Raw genomic sequence first — 23,386 nt, 5'->3', positions numbered from 1 at the left:
TATTTATTTATTTGTTTCATTTATATGCTGCCTCATACAAATGTTTTGTGTCTTATATTTACCTATAAGATGTTTACTTTTTCTGTCTAGTGCCTCCCCGATTTGTGAATAAGGTTAAGCATGCTTACTACGCTGATGGAGAAGATGCACAATTTACGTGCACCATTGAAGGAGCACCTTACCCACAGATCAAGTGAGTTGTCCTACCTTTATTTAATCACATTAAAACAAGTGTATTTGTGAAGATTTTTCAAAGGATTGCCTTGTACAAGATGCAAGAAGAGAGACACTCTAATGTAAGAAGAGAGACACTTAGAGACCAACTCTAATTTTATTTTGGCAGATGGCATAACTGCTTTTCCCTTCTTACTTACTTCACAAATAATAATTGATGAATTTATTACATGATCTAGTGGAAGGAAGTTTGGTGTATTGACTTTTAACCTTGTTTGCTGTCAAAAGGCAATTCACCCACAGGAGAGTACAGACATACAGTACTTAAAAGAACCAGGAGTCACTGGTGCTCTGATGCACTCGCCACACTAGACAGTCTTCCCTTCAGGATCAACCTCACAGAAAACCAGTTCTACTAGTTTGCAACAGTAAATATAGATACTATGCTGATCCTCTAGAGACATGCTGTCACAAATCCACCTTCCCCACTCTCCCTAGAACAGTTTTTTCAACATTTAAACCCAGTTTTTAAAAAAAAGATGTCAAAAAGGCATTTCAAAAAACACCACTTTTGAGAATAAAAAGAAGGGGCAAAACTGAAGAGGAAATTGATATTCAGGCAAGAATGTGTGTTGCACTGTGATGAGATGGTGTAGCTGGGTGCACTCAGCAAGACAAAAAACCAACGAATTTGACTCCCGAGTCTCCATTTTTGAAAGGATTTCCTTCCTGTGGTCTGGGGGTGTCTGTATAAGAAACAGTAATCAATCACATTGTCCTTGAGTGGAGGCTGACATCCATGGATGGTTACTCCTACCACTTGCTCCAATAAGGTGTATGCAAATTAGCTTTAGAATAAGCATCCTTGACAGTTGGAGGAGGAACTGCCGCCTTCCACTTCTTGTCCTGCATAGCTCCAGGGGTGTCAACACTACACCACCAAAAGATAGCTGTGGGCTGGTTTTTCCTTTCTTACCAGAGAGTCAGCAATATGTATGTATGTATGTATTTACTCAATATACTTGCTGTTTGAGTCTGCAAGCTCGCTTTTTAAAATGCAGGCAATTGAAAGCAAGTCATGCCGTCTTTCTGGAGGGGAAATCTGAGCCTAGTGTCTGTGGCAAGCTGTTGGGAGCGGTAGTCCATTAGATATAGCGTGTGAAGTTGAAAAAATCTCCACAAAAGTGGTTTTTGCTTTAAACTTAAGAATGTACATTGTATTTCACACATCAAAGATATCAAAGTATATCAATGGGCAATTTTCTTAAACAGAGTTTGAGGTATCGCTGTTAGTCCAATAAATGAATGAAAATTGACTCAAACTTAGAACTAATCCCCACTGAAGGTGTGCATTTTTTTAAAAAACTGAAATGTGATTGCTAGCTGTTCATCCTCATTTTCATCTTCTACAATGCCTGCATTCATACAATCCTTCCCGCAACTGGTTTTGCAATCAGCAAAGCACAGCACACTAGTGATGTGCAAATCGATTCAGGTACAAATTGATTTGTACACAAATCTAGCTGATTCGGGTGATTTGGAGACAAAACAAATTGCCCCTGTGGTCCATTGGCTAGATTCGGGTCCAAATGGAATCACACTAGATTTGATTCAAATTGATTCAAGATTCAGATTCCTTCAATTAATTCCCCCAGATTCCCAGCTGTCTTTTTTTTAAAAAAAAGCTAAGCTCTAGCACTTGTAGACATGGAGTTAAGGAGCAAAACGTGTGGTCAGAATTATGCAAATATGTGATTGTGAAATTTACATACTTTAATACTTACATACTTAATTCCAAGCCCAGAACTTTACAATGTGCAAAAAATACCCAGTGTTTTTTTTAAAAAAAAATTGCCAGTCCCATACGGTTTTGGGATCTTGCTTGGAAAATGCCATGTCCTGTTATGTTCTCGACTCTCTCTTTCTTTCCCAAACAGGTGGTATAAGGATGGAAATCTGTTGACAGACCCAAATAAACACCAGAGTTTCAGTGAACCACGGAGTGGTGTTATAGTCCTTGTGATCAAGAATGCATGTAAGGATGACCTGGGATTCTATGAGTGTGAGGTGAGGAACGCATAGGTTTCAGAATCTGTTCTTTGACTTATTGTGGGGGCAGAAGAATTTCTCTTAGATGGCAGAGAAGCCATGTCTAGATCAGGAGTCCTATGCAGACTTACTTGGGAGTTAACTTCTGTTAATATACATAGGGAAAATATATATTTTATGCATAGCTAAATATATGGTCTGCAGGGACATATACCGCGGTTGTCTTCTTCTGTGGGGTTCCATAACATTGAAAATCCAGGGTTCTTCTCAAGGTGTTAGGTAAAGCTCTTCGTGGAATGGACTCTCTTTCAGGTGGGGGAGGGATGGCAGAGGTTCAGCTAAGGACTGTTGTACACAACCATTTTAATTGGTTGTGTATATTTGTTATTACCACAATTATTACAAATATTCCTGCTAACTGGCCCAAAAGGCAGCATTTAAAATATCTGATTTATATAGCGCCTTTCCTAAAGTAGCTCAGGGCAGTTTACATTAAACTAAAAAAACTATTTATTTATTTATTTATTTATTTATTTATTTATTTATTTATTTATTTCATTTATAAACCACCCCATCAAGAGGCTCTGGGCGGTATACAACAACTTTTTAAAAAGACATAAAACCCACAATTCAAACACAATGCTAAAAACAATATAAAAACAATTCAAAAATTATTAAAACTATTTAAAACCAATGAAAATACTTTTAAAAACAACAACACTTTACAAGCCTTGGAAGGCCAGGCCAAACAAATAGGGTTTTAGTGATCTCTTAAAGGCCAGCATTGAGCCTAAACTGCAGATATCTGCCGGGAGTGCATTCCATAGACCAGGAGCAGCTACAGAAAAGGCCCAGTTCTGAGTTGCCACCAGACATACCAGTGATAACTGGAGACGGACCTCTCCAGATTACCTCACCGAGTAGGGGTGTGCACGGAACCGTCTGGCCCGGTTCGGTTCTGAATCTAGCTGATTCAATCTGACTTTGAATCTAATCACCCCTTTTGGGGGGTGATTCAATTTGAAGTCAAAACACTCGAATCAGCCAGGTTCGAGTCAAATCAATTTGAGTCCATTTGAGTCAATTTGATTTGCACATCCCTATATGCAGGGTTGAATAGGAACAGTTGCTCTCCCCATGCTAAATATAATAGGGCTACCATTTTAAAAGGTACCTCTTTGTCCATTTTGCAGGGTTTAATATGGGCAAATTGTGGTTTAGCAATTGTTTGTGTGGTTCATTAGCTCAGATTGCTGATAGGTCTGCTGTGATCTGAGTGAATTCCTGCGGTTGGGTCACTGGCAGTCTCTGCTGGTGGTTCACCATAAACGCAATCATCCACAGTCCAGCACATGGACATGTTGGAAGGAACCGGATTCTTGCCAATGTATGAAGGGTGTATGTTTCTCTGCAAACAGGACATGTTGGCTTAATTAATTCACAGCATATAAATTTTTGAGAGATAACTGCTTAATTCCATGTGCATAAGTGCCTTTTTACACTTGATAGGATATGTGTGCAGTTTGCACTTGGGTATGGTTACCCCAGCACTCCATGCTGGCGTATGGAGAGAAACAACCCATAACATTCCTTTGATGGATATTTATATACCACCTTTTAACAAAAGTTCCCAAAGTGGTTTACATATTTATATAAATAAATAAAATGGCTCCCTGTCCCCAAAGGGCTCACTATCTAAAAAGAAACATAAGATCGACACCAGCAGCAGCCACTTGAGGGATGCTGTGCTAGGGTTGGATAGGGCCAGTTGCTCTCCTCCTGCTCAACAAAGAGAATCACCACTTTTAAAAGGTGCCTCTTTGCTCAGTTAGCAGGGTATGGTTGGGGCCTATGCATGGGGCTGATGTCTCCCATAACTTTAGTTCAATTAGCTTATGAAATGGTAGCAAAGATTCCATTTGGGCCATGGGCAAAAACTTCACTGCTTGTGTGTGAGTGTGGCTGAAACGCCTACTAAATGGAGAATTTTGCTTTCTTCTTTGGCCAGAAGTCCTCAAGCGTTTTAATTAGTATTGCACACTTCTCTTTAGCTGGCAAACAGATTAGGGACTGCAAAGAGTGGTGCTCAGCTCTACCACCAGAGCGCAGCGGCATTGGCTCAAGAGAGGAGGCCGGATCAAGCCATCACAGTTGAAGGTATGGCCTTTTGTCATTAAATTACTGTTGCCATGGCATCGTCTCCTTCAAGGTTGAATATATTTGCTGCCTTATCTCAGAAGCAGGTTGTATTAATGTTGGTTGCCTGCACATATGTCCCTGTACGTGTGTCTAGATAGGAATATGCTGCAGGCCATGCAGACACCACTATTATTTTTTCACACTCTTCCAGTTGAGAGATTTCATTGTGTTACGTTCTGCATGCTTCATACATGGAACCTTCAAGATGGAGTGGGGATGTGTCTCAGAGTTTGATGAATTCGGAATTGATCAGAATTGATGTTGTAGCAGCTTAGAGGCAAAGAACCTTCTAGCTACTGGGGAAGGACAGCACACCTAAGAAAATACACTCCAGAGGAATCCCCAGGGGTCCATAGCAGGAGTCCATAACCACCTCAGCTTCTGGGGTGGTTTTCAAAGGGAAGATAGTAGATAATGATGCATTTACTATCTCATCTAATTTGCCCCCCCACCCGGCCTATTTTATATTCCTCCTCCTCCTCCCTCTCCTCCTCCTCCTCCTCCTCCCTCTCCTACTCCTCCTCCTCCCTCTCCTCCGCCTCCGCCCTGGGTTGCAAACAGCCACCCCTGCCCCCCAACACTGATCTTCCAAATCCTGGAATAAATCTTGGCATGGGCCACATTGGACATGGAGCCTGGGTGCAACTCCATACCTGCTCTGTTTGCCTTCCAAATGGAAGGGCAGAATCATCCCCATGCTTACTTGCTTAATTGTTCTTTGCTTTTCTTGCAAGGAGCTCAGAGAAGTGTATATGGTTCTTTTAAAGATGTATTTGTCCTTATATAACAACCCTGTGAGGCAGGGCGAATTTGATTTAAATCACTTCTCAGAAAGACTACATTTAATTATTTAAATCACAATTATCTCTCATCTCTGTAGACTATTGAACAATATATCTTTAAAGTATCTTCATACAACATAATTAGTTATTATTACTATTTATAACTTAAATCCAGTTTCAGTTTTTTACAAATTATTTTAATAAAAAATATTTAAAATCAGTTTTAAATTTAAAAGATCCAATTTTTATTTTTAAATAATTGATCTCCATCTGCCCTGCTGTGTGGTGGATTAGGCTGAGATGTAATGCCTGGCCTAAAGTTACCCACTGAGCTTTATTGCTGAATGGGATCTGAACTCAAGTCTCCCCAGTCCAACACTCTAAACACTACCCCATGCTGAAGAGTTTTTAGAGCTGTATGTTGGTTATTAGTGGGTAATGAACATTTGGACTCAGCTACAAATCTTCATTGGGACAGTAGCAATACTTTGATCAGATTTCCTTCTCGAAAGAGGTACATTAATGGTGGTATTTGTTTTGCTTCCAAGGTGTTGGTGGTATTAGGAGTCAGAAAATGTAGGATCTGGATAGTTTAGGTGCTCTTGTAATATGTCTTGTATGGAATTGATAGATCTATCTTCCATGAACTTGTATAAGCCCCCTTTAAAGCTATCCAAGCTGGTGGCCATCACCACATCCTGTGGCAGAGAATTCCATCAATTAATTAGGTGCTGTGTGAAAAAGTAGTTCCTTTTGTCAGTTCCAAATTTCCTGCCAAACAGTTTCATGGGATGACCCTGGTGCTGGTGTTGTGAGAGAGGGAGCAAAAATTATCTCTCTCCACACCATGCATAATTTTATAGACCTCTATCAGGTCTCCCTGTAGTCACCTTTCCCCCTAAACTAAAAAGCTCCAGATGTTGTAGCCGTGCCTCACAAGGAAGCAGTGGTGTAGGGAGGGCCCTCTACCCTGGCAGCAGACTCCTCCTGCAGTGGCGATGGCAGAGGTGAGGCGGGAGCAGCCTCCCCAGCCCCAGCAAGGGAGGAGGCATGCTACTACTGCCTGCGCTCCAGCCGGCTCCAGCTCTGAGGCAGCTGGGAATAACGAGCACACGGGCCCTTGTTCCCAGCTGCCTCAGGACCGTCAGAACCCAAGCGGCCAGGAAGCAGCAGCAGGTTTTAGGAGCACTGCTTGCCACTGGGGATGGGCAGCATGGCGCACCGCTGCAGAGAGAAGCATGGCGACGGGCAGCAGCAGGAGTGGTCGGTGGAGGCGAGCAAGGTGGCCCCTGTGACAAGGCAAGACAGCTCTGGAGGCAGAATGGGGCAGGTTCTTTAGAGCCCTCTACCCTATTGTAGCTCTGCCCCTGTTTTGGATGGCAGCAAGACTGGGAGGTAGTTTTTCTAGAATCCATTACTGTTTGTTTAGTTAAAGTGAGGAATGAGCAGGCTGAATTATGGTGGAATAGTCAATCATTTTCCTTCACCCCCAGAATGACTTTTTCCATCACCTTGTGCTCACTTGGGAGGGTTTGATCAAAAGCCAGCACAGAATACTTCAGGAACCCTTGTCAGTCTGCCTCCCTTTGTCTCTCTACTGGGTGGCTAATTTTCCTGGGAGCTATTGGGGAAAGAAGCAGGGGAAATGCATCGCTGAGCACAGAATTAAGGTGAGCTAAATCAGGGTTTCTCAATGTTGGGCCCCCAGATGTCATTGGACTTCAACTCCCATAATCCCCAGCCCCAGTGGCCTTTGGTTGGGGATTATGGGAGTTGAAGTCCAATGACATCTGGGGACCTGACGTTGAGAATCTCTGAGCTAAATCAACAAGATAGAAAGGCACAGTAGAAACTGATTGCAGAGATGCCCAACCACCACTAGAGGCTACTACAGTCACGTGCAACAGGCGGTTGCTGGCGTCGCAAGGAGCTAACGAATTCTACCCAAAGCTGATCAGCGCAGGCGCAGAACCCACTATTTATGGATGATGGAACCACTATCCAGATCCTCTTCCTTCACTGTGTGTGAGACTTGTATGCCCTCCAGTTGTCTGGTTGGTTTCAAAATTGTTGAGGGGGTATAACAGAGAACCAGGTTCTCAGACTGAATCTTCAGTCTGAAGTTCTCTCTCACTTTAACTTTGCTTCATTTTAACTTTGTTTAGTGTTCTTTGAAGGTGAACTAATAAAAAAAATGCAAACATAACCCTGTATTCTTAAAGTCATTTTGTACTTGATGCCTCTGTCTGGACGTGATTCAGGAACTCAAGGTCTGAGCCAGGGCCCTAACCTATGGAGTGTGTGTGTGTGCAGACTTTCTTCAGTCTCAGAAAAGTACAGAACCAGGCAGTATCAGTCCTTGTATTTGGCAGGCAACATGAAACATCTGGATTAGTTCAGCCTGGTGTAAATCGTACGTACTCACCACTCAGCTTTCTGTCCTCCCTAGCCAACAGTGCAGGACCTTCTCCCTGCTGCATATCAGCATTCAGTTTGTCCGTCTTCCGACTCAAGTCACTGACCTCAAAGACTCTGAGCTGAAGAACTCGCAGCTCCTCCTCTTTTTTTGGTGATTTTTTTAAAAAAAAAAAAAATCATTCCAGAGAGACTGAGCTGTACCACTCGATTGCAAAAGCATTCATGTAGCCTTTAAGCCAAACTGATAGGACCAGCTGGAGTTCTTTTTCCATGCAAGCATGCCCTAGCGTTCTGTGATTATTTTGTTTTTTAAAATTATTTTTAGTGATATGAAGGATGTGTCTTTTGCAGTGGACATCTTTCTTTATTTTTTTCCAAAAAGCAGCATGTAATTATCTTCATCCACCCAGGGAGGCTGCAAGGTTAACCTTATCCTATCTGCAGCAAGGTTAACCTTATCCGTATCAGAAAGGGGAAGGTTATCCTGCAAAGGGAGAAAATATGGTTGGAATAAACTTTGACTGATCATCTCGATAATTCCCAAGAATTACTCATTCTGATTTGGCAGGAAACCAAACCTATTGCGTTCTTGCAGTTGAGAACTTCAATCATGTCTCATCTCACTAGCACCACTTTTTGTTTGACAGTTGTGTTTAATTGGTTCTTAGTAGGTTTATTGGCAATTGACTATTATTAAGTTTATTTTGGTGGCCCATTAAAGGTTGGTTATGTTGATCATATGTTGCTTTTCCATACCATTAATTCTCAATTTATCTTACTTCCATCTATTCAGAAGATACTGGAGCTGGCGGCACCAGCAGTTGACATAACTGGGCTGGTGGGCAGGGGGAAAGGCAGGGTTCAATCTACCATCCCCCAGATTATTGATGTTAATAGCTTCGGTGCGTGAGCCGTGCACCCACACGACCCACACTGCCAGGAGCAGCGCAGATCAACAGAGGCCAGGACTTGTTTTCCCAGCTTCCAGATATCCAACAAAGCAATGCACAATGAGCCTGGTGCCTTTAGGTATTCTCCCACCAGACAGGCACTCTAGGCCTCTGTCATGGAGCCTGAGGAGACACAGGTTAAGGGAGTGCTTTCTCCCTTAACCTCAGCTCAGACTCGGGCTTGGGAGTGGGGTTAGACTGGGATCTGCATGGATCCCGATGCGCCACACGAGCAGCCTAGTCCAGGCCAGGCTGCTCATGAGAACAGCTATAACACACACGCGATTTTGGTATGCAGTTACAAATACTCTACCTTTTAGAGTGCAAATACTGACTATTTGGATCTGTTTTTAGTAACCTTATATTTAATCCAAATGCAGAAGGACATATTTAGGGTTCCGAATGGGCAAGATGTTAAAAGAACATTATTTTGGGGTTTAAATCTAGCAACTTCAATCTTCAGAGCTGTTCATCCATTGTAAATGCCAATATTGATCTTAGAGTGAATGGATTGAAATTTTGTTGCCTGAAAGACATAACACTTTTCCTCTTGTTTAAGATATAATTGCAACAATAATTAATTAATTAATTATAAAGCTGTAATGGTGACTTTAGTAGATTACTGTAAGTTTCATAAATGCATTTTGGAAAATGTTTTCTATCCCTTAACAAGCCTCCTACAGTAGAGTGAATGTCGATGTTTTTGCATGGAAGTATGTTGGATGTTACCTTGTCACAGCACAAATAAGTAAATCCATTAGTTTTCTTGGTAAACCATACTGAATAAATGTACAATGAAAATGACGCTTTGCTTCTCAAGGGGATCTACAGAATTTATAATAAAGTCTCTTTGGAAGCCACCTTCCATGCAACTCAAGGAGTTCTGAGTTTTATTTTTCTTCGCATCCATTGTATTGCCCTACATTGTGTGAATAGCTGGCTTAACATGTTAACAAAGAGAGCCTGTAGCATAAACACAATGGCTAGCCTTCACACATCACAGCTTTTAACCAGCTTATCGGGATCCTCTGCTTTGCAAAGCTAAATGCAGCCAAAATATCACAACCAGCCATTTTTAAAGTGTTTCCAAAAGTTGCAAAAGAAAACATTGGTTTCCTTGTGCTAATTTCCTCTTCTTTCTGAAAATAGGATAGGTTCACTCCTATTGTTTCTCAGAAAGTGTGCCTTTGATCTCTAATTTCTATTTTAAATGCAAGTCAAGCCAAACTGGGCCTGAATAACGCATCAGGCTAGGTTTTACTTCAATATTTCAATTGGAAGTGTCATGTGGACAGTCTGTAGGTATTCGTGCTCACCAACAGATTGCTATTTTGATGTGCATTTACTGAATTCACACAACTTGAAAACAGACCAAAGTGCCCATATGTCTGGCTGAAAGTTCTCAGAAGACCTTTTTCAGCTTGAAGGGAATGGGACAGCTTTACAGGCAAAATCATGCCACACTAACTCACCATTTTCACTACCACCACTAACAGTTTGATTGCTCTCCCACTGTTCCTAGTTGCTTTCTTTTCTTCTTTTTTCTTTTAAAGAGCCTTCTGTTTCTTCCTCTGTAGAGAGGAAGCATTGCTTCCTAATTTTGCCCTCACTCTGATTTGGCTTCAGGATGGGTACCATCAGAGTGAGGATGGAATTGGGAGCAATTTTTGCTGTCTGCAGAAGAAGAGGAACCAAAAGATCTCTTTTTTTCAAGGAAATGAAAAAAGAGTGTGTATAGAAGTGGCAGGGAGAGTGAAGTAACGGGGGCAAAAATGTTGCCCCCCTTTGTATCACCCCCAATCACTGAGATGCACCCCCACTTTGCAGCCTATGAATGGGGTGATGAAAAGGGCTAAACCCTGATGTTCAGGTGATTCTGTGTGCTGGTTTCTAACCCAAAATTGTTTGTGAAGCTGCTTCTCATGTTATGCTTTAAAAGCATATGAAGATACATAAAGAACAATCCTATGTCTGCAAAGGCATACAGTTGTCTTGAATGCCTAATATGCAAATTTGCTTTGTAGGTGTGGGAATGAGTCCTGGGTAACATGAGAAATGCCTTGTTGGTTATTTAAAACACAATATTAAGTAACAGGCACTTTCCCACAGAGCTTACTAACGAATTACATCTAGAGATGTTATCTTGTGCTTTGCTTAATCCCTGCTCCAAAGACAAGCCATTAGACATGTTTATTCTTTATAAAAAGCCAATATATAGGCATAGATAAGTTATGAGGTCCAGTTTAAAAAGAATCACCCATAATATGGTCTTGATACAGATTTTAAAATACCTTCATGGCTGTAGTTACTGTAACATTTATAGAGTGAGTAGGTAGATAGATAGAGATAAGTACTTTTACTTTTACCTGGAGGAGGGAAAGAGAGAGAGGGAGACTATTTTGAGGATCTGGATTGTTCACATTTGACTTGGTTTTATTTTCTGATGTATCCCCCCTCCTTTTTGTCTGTAATGTGTACTGTCCCCGAGGTTAACACTGACCTTACTCCAGTGTATATTGTTGGAGGATCTCATCCTTAGTTTGTTGTTTAAATTATCTTCATTCTTTAAGCCACTCAGTATGTTCTTTTTTGCTCAAAATATAAGCAAGGATTTGGATTTTCTTTTCTTCTTCCTGCCCCAGTTCAACATATGAAAAGTCACTCATGACATTATTGGGGTATAGAATAATAGAAAGATGAAGTTGCACCCACCACCCACCCCCCGCCCAATGCAGGGCATCCAAAGATAGAAAGAACATCCCCAACAGATGATGGTCCAGGCTCTGCTTGAAGACCTCCCATGAAGGAGAGGCCACCTCTCCCTGGTAACTGGGATAAATTAGTATTACAAAACAAAACCCTGTTTGGATTCAGCAGTATATCAAAACATCAAAAAATAGAATCCAAATATCATATATGAATATTTTAATATAATAGTAATAAAACTGTATGGTTTGAAAACACTGTCCAACTATGCAAGCTATAAAACTGGATCAATAAAAATATATCTTTATATCTCAATAAAACTAATACAAAATTATCATTGAAACTCTTGTGTCAAACTGGGAAGTCCAACAGTTCATTTCAAAATCACCAATAGTTTCAATAATTTCTAGCACAGTTGGACAGTGTTTTCAAACCATAGTTTTATTACTATTAAAATATTCATATATAACATTTGGATTCCTTTTTAGAAATGTTTTGATAAATTAGTATTACTACATACAATAATCTACATAAAGACACAATGAGGTCATTCACACAATTGAAAACTGTGTTCTACCAGGGTTTGGGAGCTGTGTGTACTCCCAATTTTTGATTGTGTGGAAGCAAGGTTAGAGGAAAACCTGGGTAGAAGTGATTGTGTGGAAGCAAGGTAGGAGAAAAAGCTACCCAGGTTTTCCTCTAATCTTGCTTCCACACAATCAAAAATTGGGAGTACACACAGCTCCCAAACCCTGGTAGAACACAGTTTTCGATTGTGTGAATGACCTCACTAGCAGCCAACTTGTTGGTTAATTAGCCTTCGGTTCTGATCCACAAACCAATTAAGATTTGCACATGCATTGACTAACTGCCCTATAGCACGGCATTTTCTGACCTGAAATCAAGTGCACAAGTTCCTTGTCTGCTTTCCAGTCTCACCTCAACTCCACGCTTTGTCCACAGGCAAACCTATATTGGAAAGAAGAAAACTCCCAGCATGTGGCGGGGCTAAGAGTACACAGGAATGGGTATTAATGACTGATGTCCTGACTACATTTACTAGAGGAAGTCCTATTGAAATTTAGTAGTCCTTTAGAGTATTGTCCGAGTAGTACTACTGAGTAAATTTAGTCAGGATGTCAGCCAGTGTCTGCTTCTCCCTAGTAACTGGGGTAAATAAAACAAAAGCAACCCAATACCAAGTTAACACCCACATAAAATTACCTGGCTGAGGCCTTCGGCAGCTTTTGGGCCATGCAAATTGGTACATCCATGCGATTTATGCTGAGGATGTTGGTTCCATTGGTGTGAATTGGATTAAGCCATTTTACGTGTAAGTACGTTGCCAGCTTAAGTGATTTGTGGATCTAACTATCAAAACTTCCCAGTATTGGTTAGGGATGTTAGAAATAACACTTGAAATCACCACAGAAAGCAATGATGGGATGGTGTGTGTGTTTCCCCCCACTCTAAATTATGATTCTTTCCAATCAAGGTTTTCTCTTGATTAACTTAACAAAGTTAATGTAATCGTTCCAGCTTTGCCTTTCTTTAACCCCATGCTGTTCATACTGTTTTCTTTGTAGTCACTGAACAAGAGACTAAAGTGCCCAAGAAAACCATCATCATGTAAGTGCTGATATTTTTTAACATTCGTGTTGTGATGTGATGTGATGCCTCTGCATGACCCAATAACCAGACTGAATTTATTGGCCATGCAAGTGTATTTCTTCCCATCCCATCAGACCTTGTGGTATTTTTGTGTTATGAGAAAAGGAAGCAATAGGTTGGGGACAAACAACAAACCAGTAGCCATCACTCACTGCAAATCCAGCAACACGAGCACGTGGATATATGTGACTTTGGTCTAATCCTAATTTTTCCTCTGATATCTTCTGTGGCAAGTCAACTGGAGTCTGAGCAGGCCGAAGCCTGCTCATTAGGACCAGGACTCCATCTTTGAACATCACTGCTTCAAAAGATGTGCTTATGTGTACTAACATGCTTCTTAACTTGCAATTCTTTCTTCCTGTTAAATTCACCGTGAAATGATTTTATGAAGGACTTTGTAAAATTTATCAGTGTAGCCTGGTTTTCATTCTCAGCACATAATGGCTTCATGTTGGTACTGGGCCAAATTTTTGAGGGTGAATAAATTAACTCTGCAAAGGGTACTCTAGAGGGCCAAAAATGTCCCCCATCCTTCTGCACACTTGTTTATCTCTGTTTGCTGGCACTGCTGGCTGCTCCTTCAGTGCAACTTTTCAAAGATCTTCCCCTTCCTATTTACCTGATCCCAGCAAATCAGGTGGTATGTAATCATCATGGTGATGTCACAGTGCCATGTGATCATTCAGATTGGGCTACCTGGCAGCATCACTGATGGCAAACAAATGGGAAAAGGAAAAGAAGTCATCCTATTATTGCTGAGGCAAGCTGGACATCATTCCCTGCTCTGTCATTGCCTGCCGGCATAGCACAGCATGAGACGATAGAGAATGTTGACTTGGTGGCTTGATAATGGTGGCTGATACATTCCCGCTCCCCAACACTCCTGTGCTCTTCCATGCTGCCCATGACTGCGGGACAGAGAGGCTCTTGGGGAAGATGCAAAAATGCTTGAGGAAACCAGCCACCATGTTCAGCTCTAGTACATCTTCTGCCTGGTACAAGAGAATCTCATGAAGGAACCAGAGTTTCTCTTTTTCTCACCAAAGTTCTGCTGCTGAGACTGCTCTTTTAAATACTTTTAGCCAGTGGTGGAAAGAGTTCTGCCACAGAAACATTGAGGCTGAGTGTGCTGGTTTGAAAGGGCTGTCAAGACATTTGCTTCCTTTTTAATTCCATATAAAACAGACGTCTCATGTACAGCAGTCTCCTATTAATGAAATCCAACTTTTCCTTTCGGAACTGAATAGCCAAGATCATCAATATGTATCAAAGTCACTTCTTGCATAGAACTGCCTTATACTGAATCAGACCATTGGCCTATCTAGCCCAGACTGTCTACACTGACTTTAAGAATCTCTCTAGAGTTTCAGATGTGGTGGGGAGGGAAAGCTTTCCCAGCCCCACCTGGAGATGCCAAAGATTGAGCTTGGGATCTTCTGAGCACAAAGCAGGTGCTTTACCTTTGAGCTACAACCCCTCCCAACAGATTGCTGTCCCAGTCCTTTAGGAAGGGAGTAGACTGCTTTGCTTTTTGTTGCCTTCCAGTTTACTTCCCCAAGCTCCTGCGACCCCCATTTGAGTTCTTTGTAAGCTATGTGCACAGTTCATCCAGTCCTGATCATCTGGTTAGGAACATTTCAGTGAGTTCCAGAGTTTAGCATTGTGCAACCAATACTGCACAATCTCAACGAACTTCCCAAACCAATCTCAATCTAGAATTGCATCAAGAAATGGAAGCTAGTTTGGGGCTATGCAGATCGGAGCTGGCTCAGCTCTCAGTGGCTGCTATCTGGAGGATAAGGTTCCCTGCAATGCACAGACCCTTTCTGCATTCATATAAACCCATCATAAAGATGGGCATTTACTAGTGGGCATGCTAGTGGTGAATATGAATGAGTAAGGCAGGGCTCCTGTAGTCTGTTTAGCAAAAACCTTTCATATGCCAGTGTTAAATATCAATGAAATAAAAAGTTAGTTACAGGATGTTTGGAAGATAAGGCAAATTCACAGCTGGTTTTCCAGGAGCACCTCTGTGCTCCACATGTTGGATTGTTGAAAGCTCATGTTTTGGTTGCAGTTGGTCCCACCTGATCTTGAAGGAGTTGCCTAGGCTTTGGCAGTAACCTGAGATTTCAGATGAGGGGAAATATGATAAAGGCTAATTCTGATTCCAATCTGCCAGATTTTGCTTTCATAAATTCTGCATGATTAGGAAAGAGATTTTTGAATATATGATAAATATCCTTTTCACTGTGCAACAGTGGAAACTGGTAGCTCTTGAATTTTACATGCAAACTCAACACGAGAAGAGACTGTAGGTTTCTAACAAAATTAGGTGAGGTTCAGATGGTGTTTAGGATAGTGGTGGATGGAATCTAGCTAGTCCAACTTCTTTTTTACCAGTCAAGCAGAAAGAGAAATCCCAGAGAGTGAGACTACCAATATCTTGGCAAAATAGGCTTTCATTGAAGTCTCTCTTTTAATACTTGGCTAGATCTTTACTTTTTAATACTGTGTTCTGAGTTTGCCTGCTTGCTTGCTTGCCTGCCTGCTTGCTTGCTTGCGTGCGCGCGTGTACACACACACACACACACACACCACTGTTAAATAACAACTGTTCAAATACTAAAAAGATGTAACATTAGTGTTGAAAACATCGTGATGGGATTTAAACAGTGTGTTTATTTTTGGAAATGAACACTATATGACGGGGTGGGGGGGACACTTTATAATTGAAACATTCAAGAAATAGAGTATAATGGATCTGAGGTTCATTGAATAGTTTTCTCTTCCACTGGAGAATCTGTTTCTGAATCTGAGGCGGATATGCAAGTGTATGTTGCTGCATGCCCTTTTCAAACACTAGCATCCACATATTGCCACAGTACTCACAAACCTAACACTGCTGCGGTGTTTTTTCAATATTAGCATGTGATGAAGTGTAAAGGGTGGGGTAGCGGGGTGGAGCAATGCTCTTCATACAAACACACAATTTGCAACATTTTCATCATCAGAGAGGAAACTATAACAACAGTGGTGAAGACTCCAAGGGTCAAACGAAGACTTTCTCCTGCCCGCCTGTCTTCGAGCTATTCTCCTTCTCGCTCGTCAAGGTCAGAGTTCTCGACATCCGAGCAAGTTTATGTGACTAAGACTAGGCAGCCTCTCCACAGGCATGACCCAGAAGCAATGCAAAAGGCAGCAATCCCTACATTGTTTGTAACAGAGCCAGATGAAAGGCAAGGAGCAGCAGTCAAAGGTATCATTGTGGAAACTACTGTGGAGGAACAAAAACCCAAATGGGTTGAAGTAGAGGAAATCATTGAATTCAATGTGAAGAAGGCAACCCAAACTACAAGGAAAAGAGGATCTTCCCCTGCAAGATCAGAAAAAGATGAATCGGCATCCAGTTATACTTGGTCTGGCCCAAGACCCAGGCGTTCTCCTGAAGATGACCCAAACACAAATAACTCAAACAATAAATTAGTGGAGCAGGCCAACTCTTCCCTGCCCCCAGACATCAAAATGTCTGGAGCTGACTGCAAGGGAATACCAGTTGACCTTGAAAATGAAAGTTCTCACGATAGGTCTGAACAAAAAGGAAAGAACTGTCCTCAGGAATCGGTTTGTAAGATTACTTCACCCATGGTTGCCTTGGTGGATGAACCATTAGAGACCGCTGCGATGGGCAGTGGTGATGGTCTGCATTCACACAGAGATCCAGAGCTTAAAGATGATGCTGTCAAATTTGATACAACATGGGCTTCCAAAGAAGAATCATCAGGTCTTGTGCAAGATGAAGACCTTACAGAGGGAGAAAGCATCATCACTGATGAGCCAGAAGAGGTGGACAACATTAGAAACAGAGATCTCAAAATCCTCACGCGTAATGGGAAAGCATTAACTTTGGAAGACCTTGAAGATTATGTCCCTGAGGAAGGGGAGACATATAGATGTGGCAATCCTAACTCTGCAGAAGACAAACCTTGTGAAATAGCTGTGCTCCAGACCGAAATCAACAAGCCAACGATTGGGAAGCCTGTCTTGCTGAATGTAGGCAGACCTATGGCTTCTAAGCCAAGGCAAACCTTTTTTAGCAAGTTTGAGGGGCATCTTCCAGGAGGTGTCTTGTTGTCAGCATCCAGGGTGACCGGAATGCAGTCCAGGGGTCCATCTAACATTTCTTTCCATGTCAGTGAGTCCTGCACAACAGCAATGGCAGCACCACAACCAAGTGTGGCAGCTGATGGAGCTTCGGCAGGAGCCCCATTCAAACTGATACCATCTTTCTGCACCGAAGTTCAGCTGTCCACAGACAGTGGACAGTCCAGCTTCAAAACAGAAGTATCCACAAGAACCCTCAGCTACAGTGCTGTTGGAGAACCTGTTACACTGAGCATCAAGAAGGAAGACTCCTCCCAAAGTTGAGCAGAATCCAACTCTCAACTCCACTAACAGTTATGAACTTTACCATGAACAACAACTGTAAGCATTAAGCAACGCCAAATCTTAGGGAGAAAACTGTGGCGGGGAATAATCAAGAAGAACGTAAAAGAAAAGCATCTCAAGGAAAATGTATATTAAAATGAAATGTGGAGCTTTTCCAGTCTTAAAGGGAACACTTCTGTCAGTTCAGTATATATAATGTAACCATTTGATTGTGATTTTTAAACAGCACACCATTCCATAGCAAAGTAATAAGGAACAAGTCGTCTGGATCTAGGGCATGGTTAGTGATGAGATCGAAATAAGTGTCATTTTTGTTTAAAAATATTTCAAGCTGCCAAGCCTTATGAAAAGCAGCTTGCACTGTCACCATTTTGGCAGTGCCTTCTAGCAACTAGGAGAAGGCTGAGCATTTTCATCTAAGCGTGTTTCTCGTTGCTGTTGTGTACGCCAGACTGTCATAAAGTAGCTGAGCTGACACTTAATAAACAACATAACGACCATAAAATGTACTCCTGCACACTTAAGTGTGCTTTAAAAATTATGTACTTTGTGTGTCACACAGACCTTTTGCGTACCTTTCAGAATGTACGATTGACATCAGTTAGTTCATTTCTTTGCCGTAGAATTAAACTCAGACAATTGACTGAGGAGGCTGCCCAGCCTTTTTTAATTCAGTGCTGATTTTCTAAGTTTTGTCATCAATTTCAGAGGAAAGCAGAAAGCAGATTGTGTTCACATAGTGTGATCCACACATTGCTTAAAACTGCATTTGTACTTAATTCCACTTACTAAAGTGGAACTAAAATTAAGTACGGATAATTTTTAGATGCTTGTGGACTGCACCTTGACCTTTAACGTTTGTAATGCCTGCATCATTCCTCAGCAAAACCAGTATATTATCATAATTTTTTGTGGGGCGGTGTTGCTGTAATGTTGCTTGAGTGCAAGCTTTCATTTGTTGACACACAGAGCTTCAGAGGCAGACTGCACCTCCTATACTGCTGTGTCTTCATCTTCTAGCACAGAGGTTCCCATCCTTGGGCCTGCTGGTGATGTTGGACTACAACTCCCATCATCCCCTTTGGCCATTGTGGCAGGGGATGATGGGAGTTGGAGTCCAACAACATCTGGGGACCCAAGGCTGTGAACTCTTGCTGTACTAGAATGACAATTGTTTATAACGAATACACATTTTTCTTTTAACTAGTTCCTCAAGTGAATGCCTATGAACTGGCATTACCTGTTTAATAAACAGAAAATAAGGAGTGTAGCATTTATTGCATCTTAAACACCATAGAGGAATGGGAAGCCTGTTGATACAGGTAATGTTATACTGAACTGAAAAATGAAATACCATCAATTAATTTACTCGTGAGCGAATAGCCGCTCAGTGTGTAAAGTGGTTAATTGCATCTATAGAATGTTTTAATCGTTATCAGTGTTACAATGGATGCATTTTAGTGATGATAAAAGATTCCTAATCTGGTAACAAAATCGTACCAAATTAAAGTATTTGCAGCATAGCTCCTGTGCCTGCTGCTACTAAATCCTTTTCAGGAAGTATTTGATTAAAGAGTCTGCATGTGGTAAACCACATCTCTTAGATCCTGTCCTTTGGACCGGTTCAAATGATACCTTCTGTCCGCATGGACTGTCCCAACTGACTTCAGACACACATGCCTGTGAAAAAACCAATGGATACTCAAGGATATAGCCTGCAGCAGCCGCATGACCAGAACAGCTAGGGCAGTGCTGCTATGAATGGCTGCTCACTAAATCTGGGTGAACAGCACCCTCATGGACAGCACCCTCAAAAGCTCTTGCCAGAAATGGCTTCCTAGGCCTAATATTTGACCCATTTGTAATCTGTTCAGTGTTTGCTGTTGATCTCATTATGGTGTAGTCTTGGCCTTGGGAGATTTGGCATTGCCTGTGTGATGAAAATGATAAACCCATGTCTGTGTTCAAGCAAAGGCAAAAGAGGGATACTACACCAAATACTTCTGGAAGGGCTGTTCAGGAGTACTTACCTCACTCCCTTATTATTTACATGCACTCTCCCAAATGGACAAGGGGAAGCAAAAGTCTGACTCCTGTTTAAAGAAATGAACAAAAAAATTGCTTTCTAAGATGTAGAATTAAATTGAATTAAGATATCCACCCCAAAGAGTTAGTGTAAACTAAAGTCCAAAAATCAAACTGGTATTTTACTACTACTATGACATATATTTACATATTAAAATACCACTAGAGAAAGCAAATCTGTTGTCTGAATATTATGAAATACTGTAATAATGTTACAGATATGCTAAGGCAGTTCCCTGTCTTAATAGACTTTCATATTCTTTTTCTTTTTATTGGGGAAATAATGTGACATTGCTTCTTGAGGTTCCCAAACCAGATACCATCAAATATTATCAAGGCTTCCTCTGAACCCAGCTTTAAAAATAATCCGCTTATATTTTCATCTCAAGAATGGCACTTGAATTTGTCACTTAATTAAACTAGTAATTTGAAATCCAGTTTCCATTTTCATCATGTAAACTGTATTCAATACCAGTTTACATGATTAAAAAAATAAATAAACACACACTACTTTTGTAGAAGCTTGGACATTTCTCAGTGGCCATCTTTGGCGAACCTCGTTATGTAGTAACTTTCATTTTTCAAACACCTCATTGATTATATTGTATATAATTAAGAAACATAATTATACATTAGCATCTATTGCACTATGCATTTTACATTGAAATGTTATCGACATTACAAAAGATAAAAATACCTCTTTGCTGAAGATTATATTATGATCAGGGCCAGATTTTTAAATTAAAATATGTTCATGAAAATCTAGACCACAGTCATTATGAAACAGCAAATACTGGCCTCCTGTAATCTTATAATCAGAAATTTTAAGAAAGTGTTGTGTCCATAAAAACTGTGCAGAAATGCTTATTTTTCAGTTTTATTTTCCTGAGTAATAGCTTGCTAACCAAAGAGGAATATATTACAAGAAATAACTGTATTTTTCTTGATCAACCCAAACAACATCTGTTTACATTTTGTTTAAAAATTTAAACAGAAAAGCTAGATGGTGGAACTATGCATCCTATACATTTTTTTTTTTAAATCAACTTAAACGGCTATGGAAAGTCCTATATGTTCATTTTCAAAATATTTTCCTAGCAATTAAAATATAATTTGCTTGTAACTGATTTACAGTTTTTAGAAAATTAAGGAGATGTGTGGGGATTTGTTTCCTGTAGAACAGACCATGAACTTGTATTTAAAAACCTCAGTACAAAAGAACCAAGCTGACTGCAAATTCCTGGTAGAAGGGAAGGTGTGACAAAAGTGGAAACAAGATTGTTTGAGAGAGAATTTTAAAAGCAACCTCAGACAAAATCTGCCAGAATGTGCCATTAGATGCTCAGTTTCATATCAATAAATGTCTGTTATCAGCTGTCATAGTACTCACTTGCTTTGTGTCTTGCTTTTGTGTGGTTTTCAATAGTCACTTTTTAGAGTCGTAGCTTTGCTCTAGATTCTGCATCCAATGGCAGATGTTCTTACAGCTGGAAAGGGAAGCCCCTGTTTGAGCCTCCCCAGAACTCATTTGCAACTGGCTTCAAAGAAAAGCAGGGAATGGTAAGGAAGATACAGATGATGGGTGGCTAGGCAAGCTCGTCCAGGCTTGATTTAACTCATGCACTAATTAACCTGTTTAAGTGGGGCCCATAAGAATTGAGTCAAGAAAAGCTTTTCACCAACAGACAGCCCTCCTTTCTAAATTTAACCTTTGCAGTATGAGTGGGTGTGTTGTGGAGGCCTCGTGGCAGCAGAAGGCACAATCTGAAAGTGTACATGGACAACAAAAACAAACGTTATTTCCCAGTTACATTCCCCATGCTTCCTGGTCTCAGTGGATGCTCATGACTGAAACCCCCAGTTCTGCAAGACTACCTCAACATTACTTCTGCCCCCCTCCTTAGAGAGGGTAAGTTTGGGAAAGGGGGTTTCATTGCAGAAAGGTGTGAGTCAAGCCCATTAGAAATTGGTCCAATGAGTAATTACATCTACACCTACCTCAATGGTTTGCATTTAGGAACTACATTACAAGCATCGTCTGTGTCCTCATAACAGAGAAAGAAGAGTCAGAAGCAGTATTCTTGTGACTACCAGTTCCTGGGAAGCCATGAAGAGAGTGGCCATTTCCCCACATTTCTGGACTTTCCAGAGGCATGACTGGGGAAAATAGGATGCTGGAGTAGATGGACCTTTGGCCTGATCCAGCAGCATGGTTCTTTGATTATTATAAAGTGGTGTGAAGATCTCTCCTCCTCTCAAGTTATTTCAGCAGTTTGCTTTGTGCAGATTATTTTGGACAATAAAGGGCGCCAAGACGCAGTAAAGGAGTCAGAATTTAAAGCAGGGTTGGCCAGTGTCAAGTATGAATAGATTTGGGCATTTCCTGCAACCAGAAACATCTGAGGGGCCCACACTTGATTCAGCTACCATTTTCTTTTCCCTTCCACCTGTTTTCTTTTTCCTGTGTGATTATCTGCAAAAGGTAGGTTTGTGATCTGTTCCCATATGTTATATATGAGCAGTATTGAACAATATTGGCTCTCTTTGCATTCAGGCAGGGGCGTAGTGACTATTGAGCAAGGAGGGACAATTGTCCTCAGGCCCCAAGGGTCTGGAAGGCCTTCAAGGCTCCCCCTTGCCCAGGACGCCCCCTTGCCCCCTCCTGCACCCAGCTGGTGAGCAAAGCACTTGCTGACTGGGGGAGCAAAGCACACCCCTCTCCTCTGCTCTCCTCTCCTCTGCAGCCAGTGTTTCATGCGGGCTGGGTGAGGTATGGACTCCCCACTCCCTGGCATTGGCCCCTCCCCTGCATCTGATATCAGACACAAGCAGGGGGACAGTGCTGAGAATGGGGTTGTGACATCCCTAGCAGAGTTTCATTTCCCCTGTCAGTGGTTGATGGAATCACTGAAAGGGAACTCTTTTTCCTGGAAGCTCCCTTTCAGTGATTCTACCAACCACAGACAGGTGAAATGAAATTCTGCTGGGACTGTCACAACCCCATTCTTGGCACAGGCCCCGCCCCTTGTGTCTGATGTTGGCTGCACGGTGTGTGGCTTGGGGTGTGTGCATGTGAGCTTTGTCCTTGTGAAAGAACACTCAGGGGGCAGGGGTCCCCTGGTCCCATCCAAGCTTCCTATGCCCCTGCGTTCGGGGCTGTTCTGTGATTATTTTGTACCCAGCTTTCAAACTTGTATGCTTCTTTGCCTATTTTGGATGGTGCAATATTGTCTGCTTGTCCTGGAAATCATTTTAACAGTTTTGTTAGCATAAGTTAAATGTTGAAGTTCTGAAACATTTTTGTAAAAGACAGGATCAAATTCAGAAATGATCTTGATTGAATGGAGTACAGGGCTGAAACTAATACAATCAAATTTAGCAGAAGAAAATGCCAAGTTTTGAACTTAAGACCCCCCCCCCAAAAAAATCAGATTTAGGAGTGAGATACCTAAGTTGGCAGTAGCACATGTGAAAAAAAGCCTTGGGTTTGCAGTTCCATAAAGTGAACACAAGCCAGCAATTTGATGTAACTGCAAAAAATGCTCATGCAATTTTTAGGCTGCATATATAGTTGCCAGATCATGCAAAGAAATTATTCCACTTTATTCCACATTATTCAGACCTCCTCTAGAGTACTATGTCCAGTTCTGGGCACTGCATTTCAAATTGGAAAGGAGTCTGGAAAACAAAAGTCTTAAGCAGAAAGGTTGAAGGAACTGGGCAGGTTTTGCCTGCAGAAGAGAAGCCTGAGGGAGGACATCCTAACAGGGCTGTCATATAAAAGAAGACAAGGACGACTTGTTTGCTGCTGTGCCAGAGAACAGAGCTGTTACATAAAAGAATACAAGGACGACTTGTTCGCTGCTGCCCCAGAGGGCAGGGCTAGATCTAATGGGCTTATGT

At 41.4% G+C, this 23,386-nt stretch overlaps 1 protein-coding gene across 22 annotated transcripts in view; it reads left to right on the top strand.

Moving 5' to 3' along the window:
• OBSCN (obscurin, cytoskeletal calmodulin and titin-interacting RhoGEF) overlaps nucleotides 1-23,386 on the top strand; it is a 287,341-nt gene that overhangs the window by 204,768 nt on the left and 59,187 nt on the right. For 19 of the 22 annotated variants that reach the window (XM_053262303.1, XM_053262302.1, XM_053262301.1 and 16 more), the window contains 3 exons: nucleotides 91-193; nucleotides 2,112-2,241; nucleotides 4,275-4,380. In XM_053262303.1, the coding sequence (XP_053118278.1) occupies nucleotides 91-193; nucleotides 2,112-2,241; nucleotides 4,275-4,380 (339 nt within the window). Of the gene's footprint in view, nucleotides 1-90; nucleotides 194-2,111; nucleotides 2,242-4,274; nucleotides 4,381-12,864; nucleotides 12,908-15,963; nucleotides 20,869-23,386 lie in introns of those variants that run through there. The other 3 variants (XR_008309945.1, XM_053262320.1, XM_053262321.1) reach the window with 3 other exon arrangements.

Source organism: Hemicordylus capensis, chromosome 6 (assembly GCF_027244095.1).
Source record: "Hemicordylus capensis ecotype Gifberg chromosome 6, rHemCap1.1.pri, whole genome shotgun sequence".
Classification (NCBI taxonomy): Eukaryota; Metazoa; Chordata; class Lepidosauria; order Squamata; family Cordylidae; genus Hemicordylus; species Hemicordylus capensis.
The sequence above is the reverse complement of the archived record's forward strand: the minus strand, read 5'-3'. Positions and strand labels throughout refer to the sequence as shown.